General features: G+C 36.6%; 1 protein-coding gene across 4 annotated transcripts in view; it reads right to left on the reverse strand.

The window, feature by feature from the left end:
* FBH1 (F-box DNA helicase 1) overlaps positions 1-13,776 on the reverse strand; it is a 91,346-nt gene that overhangs the window by 73,325 nt on the left and 4,245 nt on the right. For 2 of the 4 annotated variants that reach the window (XM_069094266.1, XM_069094267.1), the window contains exon 2: positions 6,398-6,556. The exons of the other annotated variants lie outside the window; for them this stretch is intronic. In XM_069094266.1, coding sequence (XP_068950367.1) covers positions 6,398-6,556 — 159 coding nt within the window. The remainder of the gene's footprint in view (positions 1-6,397; positions 6,557-13,776) is intronic. 4 annotated transcript variants of the gene reach the window in all.

Here is a 13,776-nt window from a genome sequence, read left to right on the forward strand (position 1 = left end):
AAAGAAACAATGCAAATGCTGTGGAACCACAATCAAGATAACATTCGATCTAGTAGTTTCTACAATAAAGGGATCAAAGGGCTTAGAATATCATATATCAAGGGCCAAAGGAGGTAAGAGTACAACCAAGAATCACCTACCCAACAAAACTAAGCATAATCTATCAGGGGAAAAAATAAACATTCAATGACATAGAGGACTTTCAAGCATTCTCATTAACAGACCATAGCTAAATAGAAAATTTGACTTTCAAATACAAAATTCAAAAGAAGCATAAAAAGGTAAACAGGAAAGAGAAATCACAAGGGATTCAATAAGGAAATGGTTTACATGCCTTCATGGGAAGATAATACTTGTAACTTCTATGAATTTTATTATTATTGGGGTAGTTAGAAGTATATATAGACTGAGGACATGGGTGTGAGATGGGATGATATTTTTTTTTTTAAAGCAATTGAGGTTAAGTAACTTGCTCAAGGTTACATGGCCAGTTATTTCTGGGCATGGTGCTAAGTATCTGAGCCCAGATTTGATCCCCAGCCCAGGTCATCCCGACACTGGAGCCGGTGCTCTTATTCGCTGAGCCACATGGCTGCCCCTAAGCAATTGGGGTTAAGTAACTTGCTCAAGGTTACATGGCCAGGTGTTTCTGGGTGGGTGCTAAGTGTCTGAGCCTGGGATTCGATCCCCAGGTCATCCCAACACTGGAGCCAGTGCTCTTACTTGCTTTGCTACCTGGCCACCCCTGGGATGATATTTATAAAAAATAAAATTAAGGGGGGATGAAGGAGGAATACACTGGGAAAAGGCAGAGAAGTAGAATGGGGTAAATTATTTCACATAAAAGAGGTACAAAAGAACTTTTACAGTAGAGGAAAAAATAAGGGAGCTGAGGGAGCACCTGAATCTTAATCTCATCAGAACTGGCTCAAAGAGGAAATAACATACACCTTCAGTTTGGGTAAAGAAATCTTTCTTACCCTATAGAAAGTAGAAACAGGAAGGGATAAAAGAAGGGCAGGGTGAGAAATGGAGAGAAGGGGTGACAGAAGAGAGGGCAGATTGGGTGAAGTGGGGGTCAGCAAGACACTTTTGAGGACAGACAGGACGAAAGGAGAAAGAGGATAAACAATGAAAAATAGGATGGAGGGTAATATACAGTCACCATACATGTGAAAAAATTTTATATCAAGTTTTTCTGATTAAAAGCCTCATTTCTCAAATAAATAGGAAACTGAGTGTAATGTGGAACAATACAAATTATTCCCCAGTTGATAAATGGTCAAAAGATATAAACAGGTAGTTTTCAAAGGTATCTATAGTCATATGAAAAAATACTCTAAATCATTACTGATTAGAGAAATACAAACTAAAACAACTCTGAGCTACCACCACATACCTATCAGGTTGGTTAATATAAGAGAAAAGGAAAATAACAAAATGTAGGAAATGACACAGGAAAACTGGGAACTAATGCAATGTTGGTAGAGTTGTGAACTGACTTCAACCATTTCTAGAGAACAATTTGGAACTATACCCAAAGGGCCATAAAATTATGTATACCCTTTGACCTAGTAATAACACTACTAGGTCTGTATCACAAAAAGGAAAAGGACCTATATGTACAAAAATATCTACAGGCTCTTTTTTGTGGTAATGGATGGGATATCCATCAACTGGGAAATGGTTAAACAAGGTGAATGTGATCGTGATCGAATATCACTGTGGTATAACAAATGACACGCAGGATGCTCTCAGAAAAATCTGGAAAGACTTAAATGAACTTCTGCAAAGTAAAGTGTACAGAACCAAGAGAACATTGTACATAGTAACAGCAATACTCTATGATGATTAACTGAATGACTTTGCCATTCTCAGCAATACAAAGATCCAACATAATCCCAAAAGATGTATAATGAAAAATGCCACATCTAGTAAGAAAACTGATGGAACTCTGAATGCGGACTGAAGCACATTTTTTCCCTTTATTTTTCTTGGGTTTGGGGTTTTTGTTTTTGTTTTTTTTGCAACATGGCATAATAGTAATGGAAATTTGAAGATCTTCCCTGCCCTTAATAAGCCCAAGGGAATTTGAAGACCTTCCTTGTTTTAAAGATATACCCTGCCCCCTAATAAGCTGAATGTAATCACATGGAGCCTGTGGTGGGAAGAGTTTGCTGCAGGGTGAAGCAGAACCCACAGCAAGCTGCAAATCAGAGCAGCTAGACTGGAGGGAGGTAAGGACGCATCCAAGGGAGACAGTTAGGCTTATGAGAAGGCTAGAGGATGCTGTGGCTCTCTGTGCTGTTATGGCTTATTAACTTCTTTGCTACTATGATGGAATCAGGTTATTGGTTTTGGGATTCAGTTTTCTGGTGTCTGAATAAATGTTTTGTTTCTGTCTTCTATACAGAGTTTGTTATATTTTGTGATTGAGCATTATGCAGGCATATTTATAGTGACCATTGGCACTGTGAATATTCCATTGGTGCTACATTAAGAGAAAATTGATGGAACTCAATGCAAACTGAAGCAGATGTTTTCCTTTTCTTTATTTTTTTTGGTTTGGGTTTTTTTTTTTGCAACGTGGCTAATATGGAAATATTTTGTATGTTGGGTCCCCTTTTCTTCTCTCTCCTTCTTTCCCACTTCTTTCAATAAAACTTTGCACTGAACTGACTCCCACTGTTTTACATGTTATTCATAGCACTAGAATTCATTAAGGAATTGTTTTCACCATCTCTGGCTAGCTATCAGCCTTTCCTTAGACATCAACTAGGTACCCAGACAAGGATTTAGCCTACTGCTAGTCAACCGACACTATGAAAATATGACATGATGAGCCCAGCTGTAGAAAGCAAGGATCAATAGAGAACTCTACACCCTCTCAGGAGGGGCTACCTTATTCCAGAGGACTGCCTCAAAACAACTGGTGCAGTAAGCAGGGTCTCAAAACAATACCCTATCAATCTCATGTTAAGGAGGTGAAGGACTCAGAATACAGAATGAGATAAAGACTTTTTTCTGACATGACCAATGTGAAAATCTGTTTTGGTTGATTATATGGTGAGAAGGTGGATTTTGTTTGATCAAAAAGAAATAAAATATTAACAGAAAATATGTAACGAAGACTATCAGGCTGTTGGAATTTTGTTTCTCTACTGCTAACTCAGTAATTTTTTCTAAGTACATTTTTTTCCCTAATTCCAACCATTCAGATATCCTCTAACTGGAGACTTTTATTTGAAGCATTCACCCTGAAATAAGAGCTGTACAACCTAACTAGATTTCTAGATGAGTTGTCTCTTCTAAGAAATTTTCAATGGTAAAAAAAGAATAAGTAAACCAAAAAAGAAATTTAAGATACCATATCTCCTCTTTAAACTGCTGTAACTATTATCTTTTTTTTTCTTTTTGGAGGGGCAATTAGGGTTAAGTGACTTGTCCAAGGTCACACGGCCAGTTGTGTGTTAAGTGTCTGAGGCCAAATTTGAACTCAAGTCCTCCTGACTCCAGGGCCAGTGCTCTATTCACTGCGCCACCTAGCCACCCCTGTAACTAATATCTTTACTCTTTGACTAAACATTCATACTCTATCCCAGAGATTCTACTATCCCTAGACGTTCAAAGGAACTTCTCATGCTCTCTTCTATTTTGCATAAAACTTAACTTTGTGGGATATGAACAGTCAGTTTTCAGAGGAAGAAATTCAAGATATCTATAATCGTATGAAAAAATGCTCTAAATCACTGCTTAGAGAAATGCAAATCAAAACAACTCTGAAGTACCACATCTCACCTATCTGATTGGTTAACATGACAAAACACGAAAATGATAAATGCCAGAAATGTAGGAAAATTGGAACACTAATGCCTTGTTGGTGGAGTTGTGAACTGATCCAACCATTCTGAAAACCAATTTGGAACTAGGCCCAAAGGGCTATAAAAATGTGCCTACCCTTTGACCCAGCAATACTCCTTCTAGGGCTGTATCCCAAAGAGATCATACAAGTGGGAGGAGGACAGGTATGTAAAAAGATATTTATAGCAGCTCTTTTTGTGGTGGCAAAGAACTGGAAATCAAGGGGATGCCCACCAATTGGGGAATCTCTAAACAAGTTGTAGTATATGAATGTAACGGAATACTACTGTGCTATAAGAAATGAGGAGCAGATAGACTTCATAGCTTGGAGAGACTTATATAAACTGATGTTGAGTGAAGGGAGAAGAACCAGGAGAATATTGTACACAATTATAGTCACATCATATCTGTGATGACTTACTTTGATAGACTGGACTCCTCTCAGCAATGCAAGGCTATAAGACAACTCCAAGACTCAGGATGGAAAGGGCTATTCACATTCAGAGAAAGAATTACAGTCCAAATGCAGACTGAAGCAAACTATTTGCTCTCTCTCTCTCTTGTTTTGTTCCTTCTTTCTCGCTGTTTATTCCATTGGTTAAAATCCTTCTTTACAACTTGACTAATGTTTAATGTATTTGCAGAACCTGTATTGGATAGCATGCCTCCATGGGGGTAGGGAGGAGAGGGAGGGGCAAAAAATTTGTAACTCAAAAGCTTGTGGAACTCAATGTTGTAAACTAAAAGTAAATAAATACAATTTTTTTTAATTTTGTGGTAACAGAGACATAGAAATAAATTTAGTATCCGCTGACTAAAGAAGGACTAAACAAATTAAAATACACAAATTAAATGAAATGTTATTGTACTATAAGAAACAAATATGAAGACTTCAAAAAACATGAGAAAATTTGAAGAGACTAAAGTAGAGAAAAGTAAGAATCAGCAAAACCATATAAATAACACTAACAATATAAATAGAAACAAGAAAATGAAGGTGTACACTGTACAATGATATTAACCAATTTCAGCCCTAGAAAAGAGAGGAGAAACATTATTTCTTTCCTTTCAAATGCAGAACTAGGAGACAATGGGTATGGACTGTTACATATAATATGAGACAAGGTTGCTCTGGTTAGTTTGGCTAAGTGATTTTTTTCTCATCATTACTCTGCTATAAAAACAAAAGATATCACATAAAATTATATTGCTCTTTCTGAGGATAGGAAATGGACTTCCAATTAGATGTGGTCTTTAAATGTGGTTTGGGGAATATTTAAATTAAAACTCTATAATGAGAAGAATAATTATTTAAATCAATCAAAACTATCTCTAATACAACTTGAAAGAAAATCGTGGTTTAGAACTGATGCGCCTCTAGCCAGAAACTAATTAATGATATTTTCTTCTACTTAATAAATTTAATTCAACAATATTCACTAGTATCCAATACTGGGATAGACACTAAAGAGGGTAATATATATCCACATACTTATGAATATTAAGAAGAGTAATCTGGCCTATATTTATGTGTGTACATACTTAATACACATACATACACGTACAAGTATGCATGTTTGTATGTCATATTTGTAGATCAAGATTTGAACTCAGGTGTCTTGCCATTATGCCACATGTTTGAGACTAGCAAAAAATCAAAGGTGGATAACTGAGTAAGGTCAGGTTATTCTTGCCAGGATGAGGAATGATTCTTGAACAATGAAGCAACATGCTAAAACTGTTATTTTAGGAAGATTAATCTGGCTCCAACATACAGAACAGACTGAAAGTGAAACAGAAAAGGCTGCTGAGAACAGTTGGGAGGTTATCACAATAGGCTAACGATAAGGCAATAATGGGCCTAAACTAGATGAAATTAGTTGCTGTGTGAATGAAGTAAAACATTTTGGAAGAACGGATCATACTTGATGGCCTGATAGATAAAGAAGACGAAAGAGCGTGATAACTAAAATTTATATAACTTGATGTTATAGTTATAATGATAGGATTTCAATATGGAGTCACTTAGGCTAAGTAGTCTTGATGCCAATAAAGGAAATGACCTTGAAAACTTCTCTGCAACATCTGGGTCTGATTAGGAATGCCCCTCTCACATCTGACACAAATTACCTGTTTCCAACCAAGCCTATTCTTAATTTTACCACCTGAACCCCAACTCTAGGCATGTTTCTTCCCTAACATGTATCCCTCCCCCTCTTCATGCTAAGTGAGTTTCTTATTACACCTCATGACAAATGTTTATATTGCCAGAGTATGTGCATATGCTTTGTCTACCTGCTGCATTGCATAATCATAAAGTACTTGTTTGTATCAGCTTCTTGAACACCAATTTCCTGTAAATTCCTGAACCTAGGTCTTTGCTGTAACCCAAATTTTATTTATTTATTTTTTTGCTGAGTATTCTAGAGTTTCAGCCTTTCTAGAAGAATGGTCAAACTGATGTGTATTCTCCTGTCTCATTAAAATTTAATTAGATTTCTTACATCCTCTTTTAGTTTTTAAAGTACAAATATACCTCTGTTTCCTTTTCTTTGTTTAGGATAGAGTCTCCAGTTCAGATCTCTACTTGTCCACCTTTGATTTAAGGGCTGGGTCAGAGAACACGAGCCTTCCCTGCTTTGTGCCAAGTGTTGGCAGTCAATGGCTGTGAGTTGTATCCGCTTAAACCGTTTCACTAAGAGCAAAAAGAATAAAATAATTATACATTTATTATTAATCACTAACTCAGCAAGCTAGCCAGGAAAAACAATCAAATCTCAGTCATCCAATTATGCAGTTTGTGGTTTGTCCCAGCCCCTTTCCTCCTCCTTCCCAGGTACCCATCTTTTAATCATTTGGTTTCTAAGCATCACTTCCCTAGCACTTCAAGAAAGAAAGGAGAGATGGCAAGATGAAGACAGATAGCTTTGTCATTTATTGTTACAATACTACTGGTAAATAATGTTTTGTTCCTACAGCTAAAATGTATTCTATTTTTCCCTTGTTAAATACCTGTCTTCTTAAAAAATAAGGGAGTTAAACTAGATAGATCTCTAACATCTATCACAGCTCTACACCTCTGATCCTCTGAACAAATGATTTTATAAACACTAATCCTGTCTGCCAGAATATGCAACGTTCCATGTCCATTGTTCCCTCTCTCTGCAAAGAAAGGGAAGTGGATTTCTCATTTCTTTTTAGAGTCAAATTTGGTCATTACAATTACGCAGCATTCATTTTTTTGTTCTTTCCATTTCCATCAATGGTTCTTAACCTGGGCTCTGAAGGGTTTTTTTTTTAATTATACATATTTTTGGAGGCAATCGGGGTTAAGTGACTTGCCTTGGGTCACATTTAATTTTATTTTGGTAACTGCTGTTCAGTAATTTATTTCCTTGGTAATCCTATGTATTTTATTTTATACATTTAAAAAACATTCTTAGAAGGGATCCATAGCTTTTACCAGAGTGCCAAAGGAGGCCCATGACACACAAATATCTAAGAATTCCTGACTTATGGTTTCCTAACCATCTTTTAAAGTCCAATCCAAATGTCACCTTCTTTCATGAAACCTTTCCCTATATTTTCCATCAGGACTCCACAAAATGCTTTGTTTTACAACTCTGCAATGTACTTATCATGTATTATCCTGTAATTATGTTATTTGTATATGTGCCATATTATTCTACTAAGCTATTAGCTCCCTAAGAGCTGGAACCATCTCTAGTGAAACTTTGCTTCTCCCCCAATATTTAACATAATCAATATTTGTTGGATTGAATTAAATTGGGGTTACCTATTAGCTAAAATGCCAAAAACAACTAATACTATGAAATAGTAGTTAACTCACTCATTCAGATCAACCACCAATTAAAGACCAAAAATTAAAAGGGGGAGAAAATCAGGCTGAATTGGACTATGGAAATCATGCAGGACTTTCAATGATTCCAAGATCCTCCCTAACACACAAGAAAAAATCTTTTTAACAAGAAAATAGTTGGAAACTATGAAACATCATGATCTCAGAAAAGGTCAAAACTTTGGGATTGCCAGGGGTTGTGCTAGTAGGTGAGGATATAAATACAAATAATATCCCTAAGCTCTTAATGGGAAAGAAAACTAGCAATTAAATGAGTATGGTACTACAGCTTGCTTGCTAAAGGGTGTATAAATGTAAATTTTTTGTTAAAAAAAAGGATGAAACTAATTTGCAAAACAGTTCTTGGATTTGACTTAAAATTTTTTTATAATCATATCTCAATATAACTGGGTTCTTTTGTAATCCTACGTATTTTATTATATGCATTTAAAAACACACTGATAAGTCCATAGGTTTCATCGGAGTGCCAAAGGAGTCTATAACACAAAAAAAGGTTAAGGAATGTAAATCAGTTTATAACTCAAACAGTTTGGTTGTAGAAAGGGGCAGAAAAAGAATTTCGGTGTAAGAAAAACTAATCAAATTCACTTGTGAGTGAAGTTTCTCCAATAAGATGTGAAGAGAGGCACAGACTGCCTAAAGGACCAGAAAAAGAACTGTTTGAGGATGAAGAAATGGCTGAGGATTGTGAGATACTGTGGTCCTACTCATTTGCATACATGATGGGGTTTTTTGGGGTTTTTTAATTTTTAGAAGTTGGGGCAGCTAGGTGGCACAGTGGATAGAGCACCAGTCCTTTAGTCAGGAGTATCTGAGTTCAAACTCAGTCTCAGACAACTTACTAGCTGTGCAACTCTTGGGCAAGTCACTTAACTCCAACTGCCTCCAGATGTTATTACTGATAAAGAGGTAAATCAAATAACTGCCTGAAGACTTTGGGAAGATTACTGTTGGGTTTGTCTGACAAAAAGGTAGATTCTGTGAGTTTTACTTCATAAGAGAAAGGAATCATTAGCCACCAGGATTGCCTGATATGAGGCAATGGAAGTGAAAAAGCCAGCTGCAAAAAGGCTGAATTAATTAAGAAGGCACCAACAAAGTCAGATGTCAGAAAGACTTCAGTTGTTTTTCTGGGAGCCTGCTGAATGGTTGACTATACAGACTGACTGAAGCAAAGGCTGGAGCAGGTGCTGGGAAGCTCACTGGACAAGAGTTAAAAGTTGACAGCAGCTTGAGCTATTACTCTCTAGCTCCATTTAGTTTGAGAGGCAAATTTCTCCGAGTGGCTTGAAGGAGAAACAAAGGAGGCATGGCAGGCTGTGGGGCTGTTTTACTGTAAGAAGTTTCAAACTGAATAAAGAATTAGCTGAGCATGTCTATTGTTTTGCTGTGAGCCTTCCTTCTCTGTTTGTTTTTTTTAATGGCTGAGATATGATTAAACAAAATGGAATCATATTGAGTGACAGGCTGGCTAGGTTTGACTCCATTGCTCAGTCAACCTGAGGAACAATGCAGTTCTCTAGCTTAAAGAAACTGTATGTCACTACACAAGCATGTCTTTCTCAGGACCCTGTGATTGTGCATTAAAAATCTGTCACTGGTTCATTAACTAAAGAGCAGGAGTAAATATGCCTAACAGAAGAGAAGGAAACCAAAAGGGGAACAGCTAAGTGAGAAGAGACTTTGTGCAGTACAAACTGTTCCTAAAGCAACCAAAGATATCAAGGTCTACAGCAGCAGTTCTGTTAACCCAAATACACCAATTTTCCTACTCATGTACCTCCTTGCTAGATTTCTAAAAATGCATACTCTCTCAACCTCCAAGGAGAGAAATACTACCTGAACTGGGCAGTGTGACCCAAGTTTATGGATGCATTTCATGTTTCTACACTTGCTTTACATTAACTGACTACAATGTTATTATCCTTGTTTTTCCTTATCCTTAAATAAAAGTTTTCTTTTTAATCATGGTGTCAATGACTATGTAAATAGGTAATTCTCTGGCTTAGGCTTAAATTCTCTAAATTATGTATCATTAAAATAGTATAACATTTTTGTCAGTACCCTGGTTAAGGCTGACTAAGAATTTGTCACTACTTCATTAACTCAAGAGCAAAAGAGGAACAAATATGCTAAAGTGGTGAATAATGTTGCTATTTGTCCTTCATTCTCAAAGAGGACCATGACACCAGGAAGGTGATACCATAATTTGCAAGTGAATTGGATTTAAGTGAGGGAGAGCTATGCAAAGAGACTATGGGAGCCATCAGAGTCCAGTGCCAAGATCCAGATCAGTACTGCAGATGGCATCCAGGGAAAAATGTCTCTTTCCCACAAAAAGGCTACTTGGAGAGAGTTCAAGTTATAACCCTGTAGTTGTGACTTTTCTTTGATAACCCTAGGTGTGCTGGTGTGAGGGAAGTTGAGGTGAAGAAACCTCGGGAGCTATAAAGGATATACAGAATAAACAAAGAGAATACATGATAGTTAAATAAAAGAGCAGTGGCAGAGTTGGATAGAGTACCAGGGTTGGAATTAGAAAAGACTTCCTGAGTTCAAATCTGGCCTCAGTTGCTTACTAGCTGTGTGACTCTGGACAAGTCACTTATCCCTGTTTACTTCAGTTTCTTCATCTGTAAAATAAGCTGGAGAAAAAAATGGCAAACTACTCCAGTGTCTTTGCCAAGGAAACACCAAAGGAAGTCACAAAAGAATTGGACACAACTGAGCAAGTAAAGTTAAATAAAAGGGAATTTAGGGAGGGCATGAGCTGGCAGTTGAAAAGGCTTTGTATAGAAGATGTTGCTTAAGATGCACCCTGAAGTGAGGGATTTTATGAAGTGGAGGTGACATTTGAGGCATGAGAGAACCTATGCAAAGGCATGGAAATGGGAGGTTGAGTATCAGGTGGGGAGAATAGAGGCCAGTTTGGTAGAACTGTACAATGCAGGAAAGGGAACAATATATGTCTAGGAAGGTAGGTTAGACCACGCTGCAAAGGACTTTAAAAAAATGCCAATGGAGAAGTGTATATGGGATCTTAGATAAAACATAGAGCAACTGGAGTTTATCAAATGATAGTGACATAATCAGATGGAAAATCACTTCTGCAGTTGTGAATGACAGCTAGTAAAGAGAAGCGATGAAAGCCTAAGCTACCGTGATAGTGAAAGGAATAGAAATGAGAGCATAAACTTGAGAGATGTTAAAGACACAGAAATTACAAGATTTGTCAACTGATTAAAATGTAAGAGTAAAGAGAAGAAGTCAAAGAAGAAGGTAAAAAACCTGAAAGATGGGATAGTGGTACCCTCAGAAGACATGATGAAATGTGGAAGAAGGTAAGATTAGGAGGTGTGGGGAGGGCAAGGCGGGACATGAGTGGGAAAGATAAGAAGTCTTGGATGTGCTCAGTTTGATAAGTCTATAAGACATCAGATTTGAAATATCTAACATGCAGAGTTGGGAATGTGGGATTAGATTTCAGGGAGTGAGACTAGGGCTAGATATATAGAACTAACTGGGAGTTATCTTCAAAGAAATGAAAATTAAACCCATGGGAGCTAATACCAAGAGACATCAAGTTAAAAAGACCACTGAAGTGAATATAATAACCTTTGTTGGTATATTTGGGGGTCTAATCTACCAGGTTTTCTCAAAGTGAAACAGTTCTATTTATATACTCACACGCACAATCTAAATTCATGTTTGTTTTTCCATATTAAAAGTAAACTTCTTTAAAGCCTGATGTGTGTGGTTTGTTTTTATTTTTAAACATTTTAAGGACTTAATTTTTTTTCTTTAAGACATCTTGCAAAAATAGTGACATGAAAAGTGCCAAGCAAAGCCCAGTTATCATGAGCAACACTCAAGTAAATGACGGAAAAACTCCAGATAAAAGAAATACTCAATAAAATCAGCAAACTTATCCATTCAGCCCTGAACTACAAAAGAAGATTCTATGAGTTTTCTGACTGGGTGTGCATCAGGGCAGCAGGAAGATACTGTGATATGTGGAAAGGTCTAAAGTCAATAGGATCTCAATCTATGCCTACTGGAGTCACAGTAAGGGATAATGTCAACTCCTAGTAGGTGACTATTAAAAAAAAATGGCAGAGGTACTACTCAGAATCACATTTAGCACAGTGCCTAGCATGTAATAGGTACTTAATAAGTGTTTATTGAATGACATGCAATATGGGGCCCTTAGAGAGACCAATGTAATCTCTGATAGCCATTTATGCTGCATCTGGGAAAAAAGCCAGTTCCCAAAAAGAAACTGGCCACAGTAACAATGATAGGGCAGAGGTACCCAGTATGCCTCGGATCCTGAAGTCACCAGGAATTGAATCCTGGCCTCCAATATCCAGTTGGGCCCTGTCAGGGTTACACCAGTGGACAAATCCAACTCCTGGTAGGAGTATATAAAAAAGGAAATCATTAGTTTTTCTATAAATATTACCAACCAAGTACAGCAACAAAAGTTAAAAAGAGAAATTCCACTTAGAAATAACTGTAGCAAAGTCTACCTGCAAAGAAAAACCTAGAAACTATAAGGATACAATTACAAAACACTTTTTATACAAATAGTTTGACATAAATACCTGAAGAAATAGTAATTGCTCATGGGTAGGCCAAGAAAATATAATAAAAATGACAATTCTACCTAAATTAATTAACTTATTCAGTGTCATATCAATTAAATTACCCAAAAAAAAATTTATAGAGCTACCAAAAAAGGTAATAAAATTCATCTATAAGAACAAAAGGTCAAGACTGTCAAGGAATCAGTGAAAAAAATGTGAAAGAACATAGCCTAGCCTCATCAGATCTCAAACTGTAATACAAAGAAGTTATCTTCAAAATAATCTGGTACTGGCTAAGAAATAGAGCCATGGATCAGTGGAATAGATTAAATATATAATAAATGACCAAAATCTAATGTTTGATATACCCAAAGATCCTAACCCAACCTTCAAGACCCAACTCAAATCTAATATTCATGAATCCTTCTCCCATAAGCAAAAAAGCAACCGCTCCCTCTTATAAATTTCCAAAGCACTTTGTACTTTCCACTAAACTTTCAAATTCTACCTTCCATTAGTTATTTGTATATGTCTTTTTTTTAAATCAGATTATAAACTGCTTGAAGGCATGAATAATAGTTATAAAATGCTAATATTGGAATAGACTTTAAGAGATCAATTTTAAATTCTTTTATTTATATATAAGGAAAATGTGTCCCAAAGCAATTAAGTGACATAACAATGTTACCTGGTCAGCAAGTGTCAGATCCAGATCTAGAACTCATTTTCATGCCCCTTTGTTCAGAGTTTTCACCATGTTCTGTTTTATTAGTAATGGTGAACATAACATGATGGATCAGAAGCTAGTCTCAATACCAAGACCTCCACTCAAGTCAGATCACTGACACACACTGGCCACATAGCTTCAGGTAAGTCATTTATCCTTTTGGTACTCTGGGCAATTCTCTAAGACTCTAAGCTGCAGAGAATGTACAGGTAGATGATGTGTTCTCATATGGGATTCCCTTATATCAATGAAATTACAAGTCCGGTCCTTAATTCCTTATCCCAATGTTACTGCTAGCAATAACAATACAAATTCAGGGGTGGCCAGGTGGCTCAGTGAGTAAGAGCACCGGCTCCAGTGTCGGGATGACCTGGGGATCAAATCCGGGCTCACATACTTAGCACCACACCCAGAAATAACTGGCCATGTAACCTTGAGCAAGTTACTTAAAAAAAAATAACAATACAAATTCACATTTATATAGCATTTTAAAGTTTTATTCATCTTTCCATCTTTCCTAGTGCTGAGAAAAGTAACTTACTCATAGCTGATGCTCAATAAATATTTATTAAATTGACGTGAATTAACATATTTGTATAAATTAACAGATTAGCCAGTTGTCCTAGAAAGCAGAAAACAGTTCACTGAGGAGGATGTATACACAAGTCAACAAAATTTTGATGAGGGAGGAAGGGGACAGGACTTTAAGAGACTTGAATCTG

This window comes from Petaurus breviceps, unplaced genomic scaffold (genome assembly GCF_028583685.1).
Source record: "Petaurus breviceps papuanus isolate PSGF00001 unplaced genomic scaffold, PetGlider_PUasm1.0 216, whole genome shotgun sequence".
NCBI lineage: Eukaryota > Metazoa > Chordata > Mammalia > Diprotodontia > Petauridae > Petaurus > Petaurus breviceps.